Source organism: Cricetulus griseus, chromosome 4 (genome assembly GCF_003668045.3).
Source record: "Cricetulus griseus strain 17A/GY chromosome 4, alternate assembly CriGri-PICRH-1.0, whole genome shotgun sequence".
Lineage (NCBI taxonomy): Eukaryota > Metazoa > Chordata > Mammalia > Rodentia > Cricetidae > Cricetulus > Cricetulus griseus.
The window spans coordinates 225,023,736-225,046,104 of record NC_048597.1 but is presented as its reverse complement, the minus strand read 5'-3'; the positions used below and the strand labels follow the sequence as shown (position 1 = coordinate 225,046,104).

Sequence of the window (22,369 nt, the reverse complement as noted above, 5' to 3'; positions counted from 1 at the left end):
AGACAAGATGAAGGATTGATAGTGGGAATTGTAATGGGACAAGTAGAAGCAATATTTGTACTATAAATGTGCAAGTATAGAAAAATGTCTGTTGTCAACCAACTTTTATTTTGGAGGCAAATCGGGATATGAATTGAAGAAGGCTTAGAGAAACTGAGCCCTTCCTAGGGCCATTTGTCAGGGATATCAGCAAGGTTAAGAAGTGTAAGAAGAAGCTCCATTAAGCACTGTAAAGAATGTTAATTTTGTGGTAAGTCCTTTACATACACACATTCATAAAAAACAAAAGAAGTTTTATTTCTTCCTCTGGATAGCCTAAATTTTTGAGAACAAGTTACTTAACCACTGGAGCAATGTGGTAGTTGAATATGGAACAACCTCAGATGCTATTGTTTCCAACATTGATACTCAGGTTATAGTGCTGTTTTGGGGGGTTGTGGAGACTTTCTGGGGAGGTTACATCTGGAGGAAGTAGAGCCATAGAATGTCCCCTTCAAGCTTGTACTAGCTTCCAAGTCCTAGCCCCACTCTGATCCCCACTCATCCATGAAGTGAGCAGTTCGGCTCTGCAACATATCCCAGGTGTCATGATGTTTTACCAAGCACCAGGAGAAGCAAGCAGGAGCTGAAAACCCTGAGTCTGTGAGCTAGAATAAATCTTTGCTTCATAAATGTGTGGTCCAACTGACTAGTCTACTTTATACCCAAGAGGGATAATGTGCAATGAGAAAAGAAACAGACAGGAGACCAGAGAGAGAGTTGGGAGGGCATCCTGTGAATACTGGGATCTGCCCTAAGTTTATTGCTCAAAGTCCATATATGCCCCAACCAAAACAGGTAGGCAGGAGGCAAAAGGACTCCTTACCAATGACACAAAGACAAACAGATGTAATTACTTCCCTAATTCTCAAAGCATCCAGTAACCAGACCTTAGATCAAACCTCCTATTACTGACCTTGAGGATTAGGACATCTAGTAATACTTGACACCTTAGATCAAGTATTCTCTTATCTAGGCAAGACATCCAGTGACCACACCTTAGGCTGAACATCCTTCAATAGCCACACCTTAGACCTTTAGGTCTCAGACCTTTAAACATGAAAGAGCAAGGATAGGTTTGAACTCTCTGACCTTAAGTCAATATGGAACAGAACCACTTCTATGAGCCCTGACACATAAGATGTTCTTGTCAGGTATTTTTGTCACAACAATTAAGAAAATTAATCCAAATAACAGTTGTTAGATCCCTTCCCAAGTGGGAACTGCCAGCCAGATAGCCCCTTGGTAGTCAACCAGATGGCCTCCAAGACAGCCCAGTTATTTCAGAATCCTCCACCAGCACTGTGGAGCAGGGAACTCTAGCAGCAGGGAACATGGCTGCCTACACTGAGACTCCTCCAGAAGGCTTCATGACCATCTTAGACATTCTTTATGGGTCTTGGACACATCACTTTTAAGATAAGACTCAGTCTGCTGTAAAAAGAAGTTGTCTTGATGGTGAATGAGAGGTACCCTTATCTGTAGATACAGGGATAAGTTTTAGAATGCAGTTAGGAATTATGTAGTTTGAGCAAAGTGGTAATAGTAATTTCTCCTCTAAGATCCATGACCTCACTAACCATCATAGTTGGCTAGATTAATGTTATCAGGCATGATTTCCCTGTAAAGATGTGAAAATATTCAACTAATCACTTTTAGTCCTTCACCTCATTATCAACATTTAAGAGCATTAGTTGCTAGACCAATCCATTTGTTCTTTCTCAGCTATCAGTGGTTCTTTCTTATTCTTAATACTCCTTGGGACTGGGACTATGGCTCTTTTAGTAGAGTGTTCACCCAGCAACCATGAAGCCCAGAATCCCATGCCCAGCATAAGCTTGATGTGGTGGCACACACCTCTAAGTTCATCCTCAGCTACATAGGGAGTTTGCAGCAAGCCAAGGATATATGAAACCCTGTGTGGAAAACTAAATAATCACCACTTGTTGTATAAAATAACTTTAAGAGACTGTGGAATGTCCAACCCTAAGTGAGATCTCTATAACACACCCATGTGGGCAAGGCTTAGGGATCATGGTGGAAGAGGGGACAGAAAAATCCCAAGAGCCAGATGTGCTGGATGACTACAAGGATAATGTTTCCTAGAGGAAGCTGGGTAGTTGGTTACATGCAGAATGGTCCTTCTGTACACTGTGAATACGTATTACTCTCATTGGTTAATAATATCCCTTTACACTTGTGAATATATGTTGCTATGGTTGGTTTAATAAATACTCACACTGGCCAATAGCTGAACAGGATAAAATTAAGTGGGAAAGCCAAACTCAGAATAATGGGAGGAAGAGGAGCAGAGTCAGTGGAGACACAGAGGGAACGAGACATGATGGAGGGCAGGCAAAGCCACGAGCCACATGGCAGTGCATATATTAATAGAAACGTGTTAACTTAAGTTGTAAGAGCTACTTAGTAATAAGACTCAGGTATCAGCTGAGTATTTACAATTTATATTAAGTCTCTTGTGGCCATTTGGGAGTCACTCCCGGGACACAGAAAAACTCCACCTACAGTTACACTTGTGAATTCACAGCAGTTTGAGACATCATGCACAAAGCAAGTGCAGGCTCATGACAGACAAAATTGCAGAACATAGAGGGAGGGTGGGCATGAAGTCTCACTCCTAGGTAAGGAACTCTAACAACTCACAGCTCTGGGAGGGAGTCAGTTTTCTTTAACAGTGTGGCCAGGGTGGGTAGATACTACCCTCCAGTGAAGGCCACACATACCAGAACATATTGGCAGAAATTGCTTAAGGGGGGGCAAAGTTGGGTGGATATAATGGTAAGATAGATTTGAAAGGAGTGGAGGAGGCAGTGGATTTTATCAGACATATTGTACAAAGTTCTCAAAGAACAGATAAAATGAGTTAAAAAATAAGCAAATAAATAAAAATAAACACCCAATAGCAAGCAAGGAACAACAAAAACACTTCAAACTTTTTAATTTCTATCAGTATTTCTGTGGATCCCTATTGCTAAAATTCCTTCCCTTAGGGCAGGGTGAGATGTAAACAATGCTACTACCTCCTCCAAAGGTCTTAACAAGAAATCAAAGTCTGGTTCACCCTGGAGGGACACGTGCAGTTACTCAGCTTACTTACGGAGCATGGGGAAGGCTCCAAAGGTCTTAACAAGAAATCAAAGTCTGATTCACCCTGGAGGAACACGTGCAGTTACTCAGCTTACTTACGGAGCGTGGGGAAGGGGTTACTGACAAGAGCATGGGTGACCCCAAAGCTGTCATCCTGGACAGTTCACTGAGTATGGCTGATGGATTTTCCATAGATGCAGAGATAGAGCTCAGATTCCCAGAGTTTTCTGAGCCTATATACTCTAGCCTGAGACTCCAAGGCCATGCACAGTTAGGACAGTATTATATGGAAATGCCTGGGTGAGATGGCTGGATACTCAAGTTAAGGTCCAAAGACCCTTCCCACCCTCTCCTTCCAGAGGAATTGCCAACATCAACAGGCTTCATAGTGATAGATTCTTACAAGAAGGCATGATGATCTCATGAAGATGGCAGCATTTGGTTCTGAGGATAGCACTTAGAGCAATTTCCTTTCAAACAACTATATCCCATTTCTTCATAGTATCATGGGTCTCAGGTCTAGCGCTTGTTGCTCAAAAGCTAATTCTTCAGAAAGGAGACCTGGTGGGAAATAAATCATGTTTATTCAAGGTCAGGTTCATGAAATTAAAGAGTATGCCAGCATCAAAGCACCTACTCAGAGAGCTCAGATATACACAGAGCTTTTATTAGAGAAGGAAACTAAGATGGGACAGTGTGCTCCTGTGAGAGCTATCTTCTGATGCTGAGTGGCCTCTGTAGTTCAAGGGCGCATGTCTCCTTTTTTCATCTCCAGCTGGTGCATCAGTCTCACCACTTGGGAGGTAGAGGTATCGGATCTCTGTTAGCTCAAGGCCACACTGAGCTACATGAAAAAATTGATCCAGTCTTAAAGAGAAACAGTTCACACAAAGATGATCTATCTCAGCACTTGGGATCACATGCCTTTAATTCCAGCACTAGGAAGGTGTAAAATGCAAAGGGTCTCATGTGGAGATTGATTCTCCAGCCACGCTGAGGAGAGGCAGCAGTCTGAGGCTTGGTAGAGAGCTCATGGTGACAGGACCGGCCTTTTCAGCCTGGGTTAGAGGTAAGAGCTAGTGGCTTGGCTGCTTTGCTTTTTTCTGATCTTCAGCTTGAAGCTTGAACCCCAGTATCTGTCTCTGGGTCATTTATTATTCATGTTACAATTGATGCCCAATGTTAAAGTACGGATTCACAAAAAAGCTGCTTTGAGGCCACCAGTCCAGGCCCAAGCCTGAGCTTCAAGCAGGACTCCCACCTGATCCCTCCCACCCGAGTCCCTGCATGACTGGGTAGGTTTTCCCAAATCTTTGAGCAAGTATGAGAGTTTTCAGTTGTAGCTTTTCTAAACAGTCTTCTTCTGCCACCCAAATTTGGGAGGCTTTCAGGCTTTTCCTAGAGCCTTTCTTTTCTTGGGCTGACACTCACAGGCCACAGCCACAAGCTAGGTCTCAGATTTAGACGTACAATGCCTCACAGTTTACTGACATTGTCAGCAGATTTGGTAAGTTTATTGGGAATTCTTAAAGGAAGGAATTGGTTTAAAAAAGAGAGGTTTTCCCCACACTAACAATGGAAAACACAATTACAATGGAGCAAGTGAGGTCTCTGTATGATTACATAGTGGACAGTTTAAAATTGGAACAAGTAAATGAAGGAGGTATAATCAACTTAACTGGGATTGATATACTGTTAATGATCATTTTGATAATTTTGGTTGTATATTTGATTCTTGGTTTATCTCTTAAAAATTGATCGATAAGAGTACTAAGACGCAGGCCTTAGAAAAACTTATTAAAGCAGATTGTAGAGATATTTAAACCCAGACTGAAGAATTGCATGGAGAAACAAGTTCAGTATTGCATTTTCAGGTTAAAAGGAACACTCTAAGTTCTTAAGAGAACCAACTTTATTATATCCAATAACTATGAAGGAAGTGCCAAAGGAAAGAAGTTCTATAAGAGCTACTTGGAAGCCTGTGGCAGTGTTAGATTTAGGGAAATTTAAGGAAGCTGTAGTCTCATATGGTGTGCATTCACCATTTGTGAAGGAGATAATAAACATGGGGTCAGTTTGTCATAGGGTTATCCCTATAGATTGGATAGACTTGGTTAAAGCTGTTCTAGAGCCTGGACCACAGTTACAATGGGCTTCCTGTTCAGAGATTAGGATAAGAACAAAAGGCTAGAGCAAGAGGTATGGATATCTTTAGAAAGGCAATGTCAATGTGATGATCACCTCTTGAGTTTATGACATGCATCAGCTTTGAATACTTGGGACAGGATTGGAGAATCAGGAAAGAAAATTGAATCATTTACAAAAGTTATACAGGGCCCAAAGAAGCATTCATGGATTTCTTACAAAGGCTGTCATCATCAGGAAATAGAATGATATCAGACACAGAAGCTAGAAAAATAATAATTGAAACAATGGCTTTTGAAAATGATAATGCCTAATGCAAAAGGATAATTAGGCCTTTTAAAGCAAGGTCAGCACCTTTGGACGAGTGGATCTGAAATACAATTAATATTGAAGCTCATGTCCATGAGGAGGATACATGGATATGAGAGGTTTAAAGATAAATCAAAATAGCAAACGTTTTAATTATGGAAAACAAGGTCACTTTATAAGGGATTGCCAAGAGGGAATTTTTAGAAAGAATGCTTCTTATGAATATATTCTAAACAGAATGCCCCTCCCTTCTGGATTATGCAGAAGGCGTGGCAAATGCAGGCATTGGACTAAGGAATGTAGGTCATCAAGAATTTATTAAGGCAATACTTTGCCATTGGGAAATGCTTTGAGGGACCTCTCACAGTCCCCTGTGCAAACCCCTGTCCCAAATTCAGTTCAGTCCTTTCCTGTCACCATAGAAACCACTTCCCAGAGCAATGAAAGAGCCCAATACCTATTGTAAGAAATCATACTGCTCTGGATAATAGAAGAGTTATAAAACAGAGAACAAAAAAGTCAGGAAAAATCACAAAGTGAGTATATTGGCAAACTTTTTTAAATAAGCAGAGACAAAATTAAAAGTATGAATAAATGATGTTATCATTGAAGGTCTGGTAGACACAGTTGTGGACATAACAATTATACCACAAGAATCTCAGCATCCAAATTGGCCTCTTCAGGAGGTAAATGTTCATCTTATAGAGACTGGAGCTTTACCTCAGGTAAAACAGAACACAAGATGGCTCAAATGTATAGGGCCAGAAGGACAAAGAGGAATATTAAAGCTATATGTTGCTAATGTTGTAGTGAATTTGTGGGGACATACTTTGTTTCAGTAATGGAATTCTCAGATAAATATTCCCCCAATTTTAGAAACAAACCATAAATTAATACATGGTTCTGGAAAACTTATAAGAAGGTATTATAAAGAACAATTACTGACCATTCAGGTACTACAAGAACAGGACACAACAGCTGCTAATCGTTCAAAGGCGTCAACAGCCCTACCTTTAAAATGGTTAACAAAGGAACCTGTATGGGTTGTGTAATGGCCTTTAACAACAGAGAAACTGCAGACTTTAGAAGAGCTCGTGCAGGAGCAACTTAGTGCTCAGCATATAGAAGAATCAACTACCCTTGGAATTATCCTGGTTGTTATTAAAGAGGAGTCAGGAAAATGGAGAATGGTAACAGATTTAAGAGCTGTTAATAAGGTGATACAACAATACAATGGGTTCTTTACAGTCTGGGATTCCTTTGCCTTCTCTATTGCCTAAAGAATGTCCTCTCATAGTTATTTTAAAAAATGTTTCTCTAGTATACCATTACAAGAAAAAGGCAGAGAAAAATTGGCATTCACAGTGCCTACTTATAATAATTCTCAGCCTTCCAAGAGATATCAATGGAAAGGTCTCCTACAGGGAATGTTAAATATCCCCACCCTGTGCCAATATTTTGTATGGCAGCTGTTGGAAATAATATGTAAGCAATTTCTTCAATCTATAGTATATCATTACAACGATGGTATTTTATTATTTGATTCAAATGTAGATAATTTGGAAAGAATATTTGAAGATGTAAAGAAAATTTTGCCTTGTTGGGATTACAGAATTGTTCCTAAAAATGCAAAGAGGAAAGTCTATTAAGTATTTAGGGTATAAAATAGGCTTACAAAAATTAGACCCCCAAAAGGTACAAATTAAGAGAGATCAATTGCAGACTTTTTGTGATTTTCAGAGATTTCTAGGAGACATTTCCCATCTATGACACATTATTGGGATAAAACCTGATGAACTGATTAATTTAAACAAAAATTTAGAATGTGACAAGGAATTAAATAGTCCCAGGGAATTAGCAGCTGAAGCTGAGAGAGAATTGGCTTTAGCAGAAGAGAAATTACAGATTGCACATGTGGATCGTGTAGACCTGAAGTTTAACTGCATTCTAGTCATATTACCCTCTAAGGATTCCCCTACAGGAATTTTGATGCAGAGGGAAGATAGTATCATAGAATGGGTCTTATTACCACATAAACTGAGATAAAATTTTTTAAAATATGTGGAAAAGATCTCTGAGTTGATTCTAAAAGGAAAATTGAGACTTTGTCAATTAGCAGGAATAGACACAGTAGAAAATTGTAGTACCTTTTACTAACGATGAAATTGACAAATTATGGGTGGATAGTGAACCCTGACAAAGAGCTTGTAGTAATTTTTTGGGGGAGAGATTAACAGTAAATATCCCCCAAAGCAAGAGAATTCAATTTATAAAGAGAACTGATTGGATTCTTCCTCACGCTGTATGGGAAATACCAATAACTGGAGCCCCCTACATTCTATACTGATGCAAGTGAATCAGGAAAGGCAGGTTACAAATCATTCAATTTAAGTAAAGTGGATCTAAAAGACAGAATTATATGCTATTCTCACAGTGTTAATGGATCATAAAGAATCTCTCAACATAATTACTAACTCACAATATGCAGAAAGAGTTGTTTTGCATATTAAAACCACTGAACTTATACCAGATGATACAGAATTGACTTTATTATTTATTCAGTTACAAGTCATAATCAGGAACAGGAATCATTCCATATATATAACATACATCCAATCCCATATGTGTCTGCCAGGACCTCTAGCACAAGGTAATGATGAAATTTATCAACTATTGACAGGAAATGTACTAAACGCCTCAGAATTTCATTAAAAAAAACCCATGTCAATAGCAAAGGTTTGAAAAAAGACTTTTTCATCACATGGCAACAAGACAAGAAAACTATAAGGAAATGTCCTATTTGTTCTTTATATAACCTAACTCTACTACCTGCGGGAAGTAACTCAAAAGGGTACTCAAAGGAATGTAGTCTGGCAGGTGAATGTGTTCCATTTTGTAGAATTTGGAAAATTAAAATATGTACACCACACAATTGACACCTATTCAGGTTTTCAATGGGCAACTTCTTTCAGTTCAGAAAAGGCTGATTAGTAAGTACAAATTTGCTAGAAGTCATGGCCATCATGGGTATACCTGCACAAATAAAGACAGACAATGCTCCAGAATATGTCTTTAAGAAAATGAAACAGTTTTTTGCTTATTATAATATAAAGCATATTACAGGTATACCACAAAAACCTACAGGGCAGGCAGATATAGAAAGATCAAATGGAACTCTAAAGGAAATGCTAAATAAACAGAAAAGGATGATAAAGAACCCCAAAAATAGATTGCATGGTGCTTTATTAACTTTGGATTTCCTGAGTGTTAATGAGAAAGGAACAACAGCTGTGGAGAAACATTGGATAATAGACAAAACTACAGAATGAAACCAACTGGTATACTTCAAAGATGTGTTGACCTCAGAATGGAAACCAGGACATATGTTACATTGGTAAAGATTAGATTTGAACAAGACACCTCTTAATTAGAAGAGATAATACTTCATCAAGCAAGATAGCCATTTAATCTAAACTAACCTATAAAACTAACAAATATTTGGGGGGCAGAGGCAGTCAGATCTCTGTGAGGTCAAGGCCAACCTGGTCTACAGAGTGAGTTCCAGGACAGGCTCCAAAGCAATACAGAGAAACCCTGTCTCAAAAAAACAAAAAGAAAAGGAAGGAAGGAAAGAATGAAGGAAGGAAGGAAGGAAGGAAGGAAGGAAAGAAGAAAGAAAGAAAGAAAGAAAGAAAGAAAGGAAAGAAAGAAAGAAAGAAAGGAAAGCTAACAAATATTTTTCATTTGATCAGATATTAGTTGCCAAAGGAGAACCTCCCCAAAATTTAGGTTAGGGAAGGGTTTTATTTTTGTCTTTTCAGGAGAATAAAATTATTCAGCTAAGGAATCTGGAGAACCCTGGGCAAGTGAGACATCTCATGAAAAAGGAGAAATCATCTAGAAAAATTGTCCCAAGAAAAGGAGTAAAGTGGCCTATTGGCATATCATATTTCTAACAGGATAAAATTTCATAAATCTTCCAAAATATTTGTTTCTATTTTTCTCTACAGACATGTAATGTAAATGGTCTTTTTTGTAGTCTCAGTCAACTTAAAAAACATTAAAGCTGGCTTTAGGGTTGGAGTGTGGCTCTCTCCTTCTTTAAACCCAAGCATGCTTGTTAAAGAAAAATCAAAAATCTCTGTCTCATGTCAGAACCACCACCTGATATGGAACAGAAGAAAAAATATTTAAGGACTATTGTATTGCCACTAATCTCTTAATCCTTTGGTTTCATATTGACTTTTAACAGCTTTTCTTAAATCATAACTATTATATTTACATAAACATTTATGTGATGATATATATGTATTTTAAGGTTTTGTCATGGTGTTAGTGGTCATATGGAGTACTAACTAACTCTAGAAAGAAGATTTCATCTACCTTCCTGTACATGATTCCAGGTTTGAGTCTCTGTCACTTTTCTGTAATGAACCATGACCATGCCTAACAGTGATCTTTGAAGTCTTCAAAAGGAGGATGAGGCCCCACAATGACAATTTCACCAGGACTATGACAACACCACTAAGCTGAAAAACACCAACTAAAGATCTGCTTCAGACTACAAACTACTCTAGACAGGACATGAGACAAGCCCTGCATTTTCCCATTATGTTTAGACTGGACAAAAATGATACAGCTTGACAGTTAACCTAAAGTTTTCTTTTCAGGATCACCTAAAGATGCTGTTGCCTCCAGACAGCAGAAAGTAAGTTTAAGAACATGATGCCCACATTCCCAAGAGGTGGAGTGAGTGATTTTTGGTCACTCATTAGGTTATGGCTATTTGTCATTGTTTAGGGGAATTGGTTACAAAATTTTGTTGGTTACAGTCAGGAACAAAGTTGAAGAAAGGGGATTAGAATCAAGGTTTTTGTTTTGAAAAAAAAAGAAGGAATACAGATAGGATAAAAAGGATAGATTATTGAATTATTGAATCTACTCTTAAAAGAAAAAGAAAGGATATAGATATAAGGTAAAAAGATAAACTATTGAATCTACTTTTATAAAACAACTATTAGTTTTAAATATTTTACATTGGACTGAACTTTTATTTATTGTATACAAGTATTGTATATTGGTACAAATTTGAAATTAATTGTTTAAAAATGTACTGTACATATGTTTATAATCTTGTTATAGGTATCATACCTATGCAGCTCCTTTAGCAATGTAATACAAATTTCTAGTCCTTGGGAGTTTTTATTACCAATTACATAAGATAATAAGGAAATGTAGATGAGTATTTAGTCACCCATTATAATCAAACTTGTAGTCACATTAGGTATATTTTCAAGGTCAAAAGAGATATATTTTATAAAACAGGTCACCTTCAAATACTTCAGAGATCTACAGAATACGGTATTCAAGATGTTTTAATTATATAGGTTCTTTTTTATGACAATGAGACATGTGTGTTCCTGGCAGCACCAATCTACTTAAGAGAAGATGATGGGCATCAAAGCAACTCCACATGGAGTTTACTTTCTTTGTAGCAAAGGTAAGCCACTGGGCAAGAAAGTGCCCTTGCCTCAACTACTGACAATATGCTGTCCAAATTGAGCAAACAGGAGACCAAACAGAATGACTATAAGCCTTGCCAAGACAAGGTGGGACAGTCCTTCAGAATATCCTTCACAGAAATGTTTGTCATGTATGTCAGGCCTGTAGACTGAAGATGGATGTCCCAACATTGTAAAGGAGCCTTGGGTGACTGTCCAGGCAGCCAGATGTTTTTGTCATTTCTCACATTTTTTTGGAAGTCGCTTGTTTGTACATCTTGATTACTCAGTTAATATTATTTCCTTCTCAGGTCTCTGAGGGAGTTGAAGTTTAGATAGTTATAGTTTTCCTTGTTATCAGATTCAGAAAAGAAACTCACTAAGCAAATGTAAAGTGTTTCAGGTTGAGAGACAAAAAAAAAAGCTTTGAGTTGGTAATGCAAATCAGAATAGAAAGTAAATTAGGTACAAGACTTTGGACTCGCACTGTAGGATAGATAATGAAGTATTTTCATTGAATTTGTCAAATGCAAATGGACTAGACGTTGTTGATGTCATTATTGCTGCATATATTGTATATGCTTATTGTATGTAGTTTTTCTTATGTTAGTTGTAGCCTTCTTTTTGTATTAGACAAAAAAGGGAAACTATGGTGATACATTACTGATGATTTATTAAAGCTTGACCAAGGGTACAGAAAGCAAAGTCAGCCACACTAATTAGCTATATAAGCCAGGCAGTGGTGGTACACACCTTTAATCTTCCCACTGGGGAGCAGAGGTAGCAGATCTCTGTTAGTTCAAGGCCACACTGAGCTACATGAAAATTGATCCAGTCCTAAAGAGAAACATTTCACACAAAGATGATTTCAGCATTTGGGATCACACGCCTTTAATCCCAGCACTAGGGTGGTATAAAAAAGCAAAGGGTCTCATGTAGAAATTCATTTTCCATCCACATTGAGGAAAGGAAGGCATTGTTTCTCCAGTCACTCTGAGGACAGATTATAGTCTAAGGCTTGGTGAGAGCTCGTGGAGACAAGATCAGCCCTCTCAGCCTGAGGTAGAGTTAAGAACTACTGGCTTGGCTGCTTTGCTTCTCTGATCTTCGGCTTGAAGCTTGAACCCCAAATCTATCTCTGGGTCGTATATTATTCCTGTTTTATCCCTGTGACTCAAGCTGGCTAGTAAGAGTAGCCATGTCAGGGAGCTCTGGGTTTGGCCTGAGGGAACCTTTCTCAATGAGTAAGATAAAAGAACAATGGGAGATGACTCATGTTAGCACCTCAGACCTCTACAAGCACCCACAGGGAGTGTCTGCTCACTCCACAGAAGCACCCCCTCACAGGGCCCCACAGGAACGTGGGGAAAGAGAAGGAAATGAAGGATGTGTCTGCATACAGCTCAGCCACTTAATTATGTGGCTTTCCTTTTAAACAGCAGTCTTAATGTCATGCATGGATAGAAGGCTTTTAATCATCTTCATCTTCTCACTCTCTATTTTTGTGTCAATTTTTAATACTTGAGTAGTCCAGTCAAGTGCTGGTGGGTATGGAGCCATTTCCAGGAGCAAGGTGGACCTGTGGGGCCACACCCTTTAAAGGAAACTGACCTCTCTATCAACTGTTCCTAGCTCTTTGGTTGTGAGGTCTGCTTTACAAACATAATTAAGTCTGGTGCCCTGGGGCCTAATTAAGAAAAAACATGCAACAACTTCTAATGAGCTCTTTATATATGAAAGATATTTTATATCCTATACACATCAAGAAAATGACCTATTCCTTTAAAAAAATTATAAAACTTTCACCTGGAAATTCATAATAGAATAGAATTTTGTTCCAAGCAGAGGTCATATATAAAAAAAAACATATGATGACAAAACACTAAGTATGTAAGAAAAGCCATAAAGAAATCTGTTATTTTTTAAGTTAACTTAATTTTTTTTTTTAAGGAGGGTTTTTTTTTTTTTTTTTCTTTTAATTGTGTAGGACTTAGAAGAGTTCTTTCTGGGTGGTTAAGATTATGAGTTAGATGGAATTACAGATGTAGTTTCCATTCTATCCCTGGTTTTCTTTAGTTGTCTCTGAGACAGAAGGTTTACTGAAAGAACTGGAGCAGATGCTGCAGCAAGTACAGGAGCCCCCAGCAAGAGACGACAAAGCAGGGCAAGGGCAGGTTGGTATGAAGAGCTGCCATTTGCAGCATCAGGGGCTGCAGCTTAATTACATAAGGTACCTTTTCCCACATCTGAAATTTGAGCCATTGATTGTCATGATCCTAACAAACTAATAGCTGTCAAGCCATCATAGTGCATGCTTTCCTGGGAGACGTATGTGTTTGAGCAGAGAAGCTCTTTAATTTTAGGTCTTCAGGTTGGGTTGGTGGATGGGAGGCTTTCTGTGGCAGAGGTGGGCCATTGCAGAGAGACCTTATATTGGCCATGGTGACCAAATACCTGGCAGAAATGACTAAAAGAAGTCAGGTCATCATGGCAGTGAGGTCATAGTGGTGCAGGACACTTTATATCCTGGTGAGACAGAGGCAGAGGAAAGAGAATTCAGGAAGGAGCCAGGGAAAGGTAAGAGCCCTATGGGCATGCTCCCAGAGACCTGCTTCCTGCAGCCAGGCCCCACCTTCTGCCTGTTACTACCTCCCAATAGCACCTTTGGCTTCTGACCCTATTAGGTCAACTGTGTTACGAATCTGTCACTTGTTGGTTAGCTCAGAGCTCTCATGATCTGACTGTTCCTAGACATGTTCCTAGACTGACACACCTGTTTTCTGAATGTCATTAATTCTATGTAGATTTCTTAATACAGTTAAGTTGGCAGTTTAAAATTATCAGCAACAGACTTTGCCCATGCTTTTCGATCTTTCCAGGTATGATAAGTGGAGCACAATAGGATCAGGTCCCTGGAGAAGGGGAGCAGTTTGGTGGGACCCTTCCCTGTCTGGCCCATGTACTGAGACAAGGGCATCACATGGCTACTGTGAGGCCATGGCTCAGTGCTGATAGAGCAGGGCTAATGCTCCTGGGTTGTTTTTTGTTGTTGTTGTTGTTTTGTTTGTTTTTGTTTTGTTTTGTTTTGTTTGTTTTTCAAGACAGGGTTTATCTATGGCTTTGGAGGCTGTCCTGGAACTAGCTCTTGTAGACCAGGCTGGTCTCGAACTCAGAGATCCGCCTGCCCCCGCCTCCCAAGGGCTGGGATTAAAGCCGTGCGCCCAGCTAAACTCCTGTTTTTAACTCTTAGATTCAGAAAGCTGTATGTCCTCACTATTCAATATCTGCATAGATGTAAGAGTCTGTGATAGAAAGCTCAGGCCATTTACAAAGGGCAGCGTGGGGTCAATCAGACACTTTACCCTGTGATATGCTCATTCCCTAAGCATTTGGAACATAAATGGCAGCTTGAGGTTACAAAAGTTTTCATTAATTCATTCACATATGTAGTGTGCCCAGAGTCAGATGCACACCAACTGAATCTCCAATATAATCATATAAATTTTCATTGCTGTATTATTACTTATTAATAACATACATTTAATGGAATTCCTGGTTCTGCTACTGAGGACTTGTCTCACTTGGCAGTTATTCATCTGTTGTGAGAACTGTTTAAGAATTAGCTGAGACAAGCTGGGATACGTGTCAGAGGTGACAATGGGCAGTGGTAGTTCAAAGAGAAAATAAACTCTCTTGTTTCTCACTTAGAGCCTCTACAGCCCACCAGTAATAGCACTTCTCCTCTCTAAGAGCTGCGCGGGCAGGGAGTCTGCACATGTCGTCAGCCTGCCAGTTTCATTAGACCCTTAGAAAGAGTGAAGACATGCATCTGAGCTATTTTTCCATCTGTTACTGAGATAGGGTCTTCTTTGGTAGTGTAGGTTGTCTGTATAGTAGCAGCTGGCCTCAAACATTAATCCACCTGCCTCAGTGCTAACTCCCTATTGCTAAAGATGAATCTTTAACACCTTTATTACTGAGTTAAAAATTAAGGAAAGCACACAGAATTTATCATCCTAGAGATTAATATGTTAGAGGAAATGAATGTCAACTCCTGCTGAGTTGGAAAACACAGGAAGCTTTCTCAGTCAGCTCCAACAGCACAGCTCCACCTGGATCTGCAGGGTTGTGAATAGACTTAGAAATGCCATTTCTCTATTGCAGCTCTTTATAGATGACTTCTTCCCATACATGAACTGCACTAGTAGAAAAGATGTGTGGATTGGTGACATGTGTCTTACATATGTATAATTAAGTTATACATATGTAATGTATAATGTATAATTTCTAGCAATTATGTGCTTAGTTGAACACTGCATGGTGTTTTGTGGTTGGTTGGTTAGTTGGTTTCTTTCGTTCTCTCACATACTTTCTCTTTTCTTTCTCAGCCCTAATAGTTTGTCTTTTCAAAAACACAACCTGGCTGGTTTTTATAGTGGCATCCCAGACCATTTACAGCCACAGAATTTGCTTCTGGTTTGTCATTAGAATTAATAACTTGATGGAACAGAAATTGCTTTTGATTTTTTTCCTTATGATAAGATACATAGTTTTAATACAGCCCCAGGCAGGTCTCCTTTTTCTTTTAGACTTGTGTATTGTTCTGTGCTTTCAAAGGTCATTTAGGAACTGTGGAAGTTAACTTACTTAACTTATTGCTTTGTCAGTGCCTCCTACAGGCTGCTACAAGTAGCTCCTGACAGGCCCAGGATGCTTATGGCTGTTCGCTGTTAATGAGGAGAGCAGCCATGAAAACAACCATCAAAGCCATAGCAAGTTCCTCCTTAAAAGTAAAGAATCACACACACCACTGGGATGGTTTTTTTTTTCATTGTTCCTGCAAAGAATTAATATAACTTCTACTTAAAACTGGAGGTGATATATATATATATATATATATATATATATATATATATATATGTGTGTGTGTGTGTATATGTATATGTATATATATACATATATATATATATATTACATACATACATACATACATACATACATACATACATACGTACATATTAGAAGGAGCCCTCTGATAAGCCAAACATGCCAAAAAGAGTCAGCAGGCAATTCAAAAGTTTGGACTATGTTGACTGTGAGCAGATACTGTGTGAGCCCTTTTCAGAGGTGGAAATTTGCTGCTTTCTTTTTGGCTGTTTTCTTCTTTGCTGTGGATTTCCTAAGCACATGTGCAGTGATGTGGATGGAAAGAGCATATACCCATAGACAATCAAAGACTCTTTCCTATGTGCTCTGGCAGATGAGTTTCCTCATCTGAGTCCCTTCCCAAGCACATTCTTCTTTAGCTAATATTAGCACTATTTACAGGCCATGTCTAACTTGACAACAGCAGAGAAATTAATCAGAGTTTTATAAACCCACCTCTTTTTAAATGGAAATTTATATGTAAATAGGGAGGTTTACCATGAAATTATTTGGATTAAAAGGTACATATTGTGAACTACATGTGTATTCTTGTCTTTCCATTGTATGAGAAGCTGGTCTGGCTGTAGTGAATCTGGAAACTGAAACCCATGCTAATATGTGTGTGTGTACAGTGATTTACTGCCCTTCACATCTAAACTACAGCAAGGACATTTTGGTGGATAATGTAGATACTTATGAAAGACTCATCACAGAATATGTGATAATATGTATTCCCTATAACATATTTTTACAAAAACAGATCAATATAGAAAACTCAGAATTTAGTGTGATCACACTGTCCCAAGGCATAAAGTTACAAATGTAAGTAAGTGGCATTGGAGAAAAGGGACAGAACCTAAACAACAACATAGCCTTAAACAAATATGTTTAATAGATGTCATACTACATATAGAGCTTATCACCCGCCCACCTGCAAAGAAAACTGTGTGCACTTCTCTGTTGGAGGAGAACTAAGCTCCTCAGTAACCAAACTATAGTCATGATGAACTGCATGGTGAGAGTTCTGTAGCTGGGATGAACTGTGTGGTGAGTTCTGTAGTTGTGGTGAACTGTGTGGTGAGTTCTGTAGTTGGGATGAACTGTGTGGTGAGTTCTGTAGTTGGGATGAACTGTGTGGTGAGTTCTGTAGTTGTGGTGAACTGTGTGGTGAGTTCTGTAGTTGGGATGAACTGTGTGGTGAGTTCTGTAGTTGTGGTGAACTGTGTGGAGACTTCTGTGGTTGGGATGAACTGTGTGGTGAATTCTGTAGTTGTGATGAACTGTGTGGTGAGTTCTGTAGTTGTGGTGAACTGTGTGGTGAGTTCTGTGGTTGGGATGCACTGTGTGGTGAGTTCTGTAGTTGTGGTGAACTGTGTGGTGAGTTCTGTGGTTGTGATGAACTGTGTAGTGAGTTCTGTAGTTGTGGTGAACTGTGTGGTGAGTTCTGTAGTTGGGATGAACTGTGTGGTGAGTTCTGTAGTTGTGGTGAACTGTGTGGTGAGTTCTGTAGTTGAGATGAGCTGTGTGGTGAGTTCTGTAGTTGGGATGCACTGTGTGGTGAGTTCTGTGGTTGTGGTGAACTGTGTGGTGAGTTCTGTGGTTGTGATGAGCTGTGTGGTGAGTTCTGTAGTTGTGGTGAACTGTGTGGAGAGTTCTGTAGTAGTGATGAACTGTGTGGTGAGTTCTGTGGTTGGGATGAACTGTGTGGTGAGTTCTGTGGTTGGGATGAACTGTGTGGTGAGTTCTGTAGTTGGGATGAGCTGTGTGGTGAGTTCTGTAGTAGTGATGAACTGCATGGCTCTTTTTGCAGTTGTCTCAGTGCAGCCCGGAAACTCCCACAGGCAGTCCATTTCAGAGCTACCATGAAGAGGACTGTTTTGTGACTGATGGGACAGGACTAAAAGCTGAAGAATGTATTGAGCATATAACTAACAATTTTAAAAAGATAGATGCCCTAATATCTGAATTTTAGGGTATTATTCAAGTATTTCCAAAAACTAATTATAAAAACACTAACAAACTTTATATTTTCCTGTTGAACATTTAAAAATGTTTAGTGAAATAAGCATACAAAATTAACATTTGTTGTAAATTTATACTTTGTGAATATCCATAGCTTTGGAGCCTATCAAGTGACATTTAAGTTAGAATTTTAGGGCTTAAAAAATCCTGATGTTTGTATTTATGGTCTTTTTTGTTTGCTTTGATTTTAGAATTATTTATGAAACTTATAAACAGGTGCTGTACGATAAGTATTCAGGCCCTTCTTCAAATGTGACTATTAAAATGGTTGCCTGTTCTGTTATCTACCAGTCTCAGAGAGAACTCAAATGTAACACATGTAGAAAGTGTTTTTGTAGTTGTCTGGAATGTTTTAATTTATAAGGAAATATTTAAAATGTAGTTATATAATAAAGTTTGAGAATAAAAGACAAAATGTCAGTTGTCTCGTTGTACTGCAAACAGGTATTGTTATTCAACATGGTTCCCATTGGGATATCAGAGTCCCGGACACTTCCCTGTGGACCCTGTCTCTATACGTGAGGTAGGGAACGTGTAGCTGACACACAACAAGAACGTTTACACTTCATCTGTATGAAATACCCAGTGGTATGGAGGAGTAAAATGTGTATCATTCCTCAAGGATTCCACAAACAGTTTCAGTGGATGTCTTTATTTGAAGACAAGATGGTAGGCTACCTGAAGAAGATAAAGCCACAGACCAACAGAGAGGTTAGTGTTAACATAGGTCCACAGAAAAGAGCTGACACAAAATTAACCTCAGAATGAGCTTCCTTAGGAGAGAGCCTCCAACCGTGGCCAACCGTGAGCAGGCCTTGAAGAAGGAGAGCTCCGGGAAAGCAGCTGCATGCTGTCACTCTGAAAGGACAGACAGAAGGGCCCTTCAGGACCAGAGGACAAAGGCTCTGACTCACAGATACTGAGGCAAGTGGGCACAATTCAGGAAGGCACTGATAAAGACTGTAAGTTAAGGCCATCCCTGGCCTGAGAAGTGGGCGCTCAGCCTGCTAGTGGAGGGTGACTGACTGCAGGGGCATAGCACAGCCTGCCTTCTTACCAACTCTCCTCACTAGAGAGAACCGCAGGGAGGGGTGTGGCCTGACTGAGAGAAATGGGAACAAGAAAGTAACCTTAGTAAGTGGAGGGCCAGGAGAGTGGGTGTGAAGGGAGTTAAGGATGTACCAAGCAGGCAGGGTCTGTTCAAGGAAGACCTTGACATCACAGCAAAGGGCAGCGCTCCATGTGCAGGCGATTCAGTATGGCTGGAATTAAACACCCAAACTGAGAGTAGGGACCAACTTGGAATGAGACCATTCTGAGACTGGCAGGCATGAGGGGGGCAGCAGCCAGACGTTCCTGTGCCAGCCTGTGCCCCGGTGTCTGAGGGAATCCATGGCCCTGATGTTAGCTCAGCTTGTCAGCCTCCACATCAAGAGCCTTAGGGTTGCCAGCAGGCAGCCAGCACTGGCAGGTTAGGTGTCTGAGAAAGTCTTATTAAACTCTCAGCTGCCTGGGAACAATGCACCACAGTAACAGAGTTTTAAATGCCAAAGGTCTCCGCCTGTCAGGGATGTTACAGGTAGATACTTCTATTTGTCCCCCATGAAAGCTTAATATCATTTCCGTCTGTTCAAGTCAACTTATGGCCCTCATTACTTCAAGTTCGTGGTGTGGCTGGAGCAGCCTCCTTTATTCTCTCTGCTCTCAGAATCTTGTCGGTGAGGAGCTAATGCATTTTTAACCAACTCGAGCAACTGAAAGGTCTGGTCTGCACTGCATCCAGGCAGCTGCTGCTCAGTGTCCGAGAGCAGTGGCCACGCCAGGGAACGCCCATGCTCCATGTGGATTCTACCAGTGAGGGCCAGATGTGTTTCCACTTTATGACCTTCACAGGCTATGGCAAGGTCCCTGATTTGCATGTTGATAGTTACCACTTTTATATTGATTTGACATTTCCTGCCAATCTAGTAGGGTCACCTTGGGTGTGAACCTATGGTGACACTTGTTTGTTTGATTTTAATGAGCCTTACTTATGTATGTGGTCAGTTTCAAATCTGCTTGGCATGGCTCCACTGACATTTCTAGCCTCCCTCGAGTGTCTGGGAAGCAGACAGCTGCTTGGTGACCTAGAGCGTTCCTAGGTGGGGAATTCAGGGAAATTTGACTCTGCTTCATGTTTCACTTTTCTTTTTGCCCCAGGCTAGCCCAGGCTTGTCCTCATGTAGACAGTAGAGCAACCAGAACAAGAAAGAGCCTCACTGCTAGGTAGCTATTACCAGGCTTGGAGGACAGGAGGCTAGACCCCTTTCCCTCATAATTGACAGGATGTAAAGCCAAAGGCTGGAGCAGCAGAGTTCTAATTGCTATCTTGGGTTTTGGAGGATATGTGACATCCTCAGCTACCTAGAGGTCATTAATACATAACTAAACCCGGCTCTGGAGCTCCAGATTTTACAAGCTTTCCATCTAGCAGTAGGCTTTGTGACTCAAGGACAAGAACATAAGATGATTTCTCCTTCTGTTAGAATCAATCCAAATGGGCCTGTCAATCACCAGGACAAAGTGATGTTCCCAAGAGCTGCTTGTTCTAGAAACCTAAGTAGTAGTATAAAACCTGCCTCAGATGTAGATCAGCACAGTGTCCCTGTCTTAGCTAGGGTTTCTGTTGCTGTGAAAAGACACCATGACCATGGCAACTCTTATAAGGAAACAATTTAATTGGGGTGGCTCGCTTGGGGTAGCTCGCTTGAAGTTTCAGAGGTTCAGTCCATTATCATCATGGCAGGGAGCAAGGCAGCCTGCAGGCAGATATGGTGTTGGCTACCTCTTGGCTAGCAGGGAACAGGAAATCAACTGAGAGTCACAGTGAGGGAAGCTTAAGCAAAAGAGACCTCCAGGGCTCCCCCCTCAGTGACACACTTCCTGCAAGAAGGCCATTCCTCCTAACAGTGCCGCTCCCTTTGGGACCATTTCCTTTCAGGTCACACATCCATCTTACCCTTGAGAAAGTGCTCACGTTACTCTCATCTGTCTTCTATATGTCCTCTACACGACACTGAGTCCCATCTACATCATGATGAGCATAAAGATCAGGGAGTGGAGGAGAGTCCAGAGGAAGACCCCAGTGACAGAGGAAGACCCCACACAAGGGAGGCTGCCTCTGCTCTCATCCCCTTTGCTGTCATCCTCTTATTCGATAAGTCACAGAGCTCATACCTGTTAGATGGAGATGTGCCACCAAAGAGCATGGATACAAATGCAGGTAGGCCATCTGCCAGTTCGCTCATTGAAGAAGAGAATGCTTCAATATGAAAGTGACAGTCATGTACAGTCTTATGAAACAGTAGGTAAATTGCTGTTGGTATTTGAAAAATCCTTACCAACTTATTTTCAGGTACTTTTAACAGCATTTATGAATTGATAGCCAAATAAAGGTCTCTATTGCCTCTTCTTTTGCTTCTTAACTGTTAGTATAGATATTTGCATACTATAAAATTGTCCTGCAACACTATTTTACTAATTACCTGGTATTTCATTCCCATTACATTCACACAATGAATCACCCTCTTAGTGAAAATTTAAATAGTTTCTATATTTTCACAATTTATAAACCACTTTTGCACAAAAATCCATATTCAATCCTTGCATGCATCTACGCATTTGTTACTAATCTTTTTTGGAAAACCGATGGGCCAGTACAATTTTAGAGTTATTTGTGATCACTTGTGATTCATCAGTTAAATCAGATGTGATGGTTTCATCTGTTTCTGAGCAAAGTGATGATTTAGGAGATGGGCATGGTTTTTGTTGTTTGTTGTTGTTGCTAATTCCTTAAAGAGTGGTCAAGATGAGCAAAAATGGACATTAGCATAGTTCATAGACAACTGTGATATAAAGCTAGTAAATTGGATGGTCAACAGGGATGAAATAAAGTTAGCAGAAATGACACATCTCTTGCTTTAGTTCTGACATGTATTTTCAGTGAATCACTTTGAAGAAATACTAGTGGAGAGCCATTGCTTTGTGAGACATTTTGGTGGAATGGTGGAATTTTGGAATCTTTGCATTTGGGTGTAGATGGGGAAATAGTACTTTAGAGAGTGATGTCACTCTACTGACTCCTTTGATTGAGGTGATTATGCCTTTTGTCTCCTGTGTTATGAGCCTGAGTGTTTAATATTAGACTCCACCTCTCCTGGGCTACATTGTTCATTTTTATAATGACAGTGTAACATCTGTTATTCAATCCATGAACATGCTTGTTTAGTGTTTTTGTAGTTTCTGGCTTTGGGTACTGGTCCTTTCCTTTGTTAGGGTTG

General features: G+C 39.9%; 1 protein-coding gene across 5 annotated transcripts in view; it reads left to right on the top strand.

The window, feature by feature from the left end:
* The window catches only part of Zcwpw2 (zinc finger CW-type and PWWP domain containing 2), a 107,986-nt gene extending 89,471 nt beyond the window's left edge, over nucleotides 1–18,515 (top strand). For 3 of the 5 annotated variants that reach the window (XR_003485258.2, XR_004769780.1, XR_003485259.2), the window contains 3 exons: nucleotides 10,272–10,309; nucleotides 13,179–13,276; nucleotides 17,839–17,973. Coding sequence is in view for 2 of the 5 variants with exons in the window: in XM_027415335.2 (XP_027271136.1) it covers nucleotides 13,179–13,276; nucleotides 17,839–18,000 (260 nt within the window). In the remaining 3 variants the exon portion in view is untranslated. The other 2 variants (XM_027415335.2, XM_035444040.1) reach the window with 2 other exon arrangements.
* Nucleotides 18,516–22,369: the final 3,854 nt, after the last annotated feature.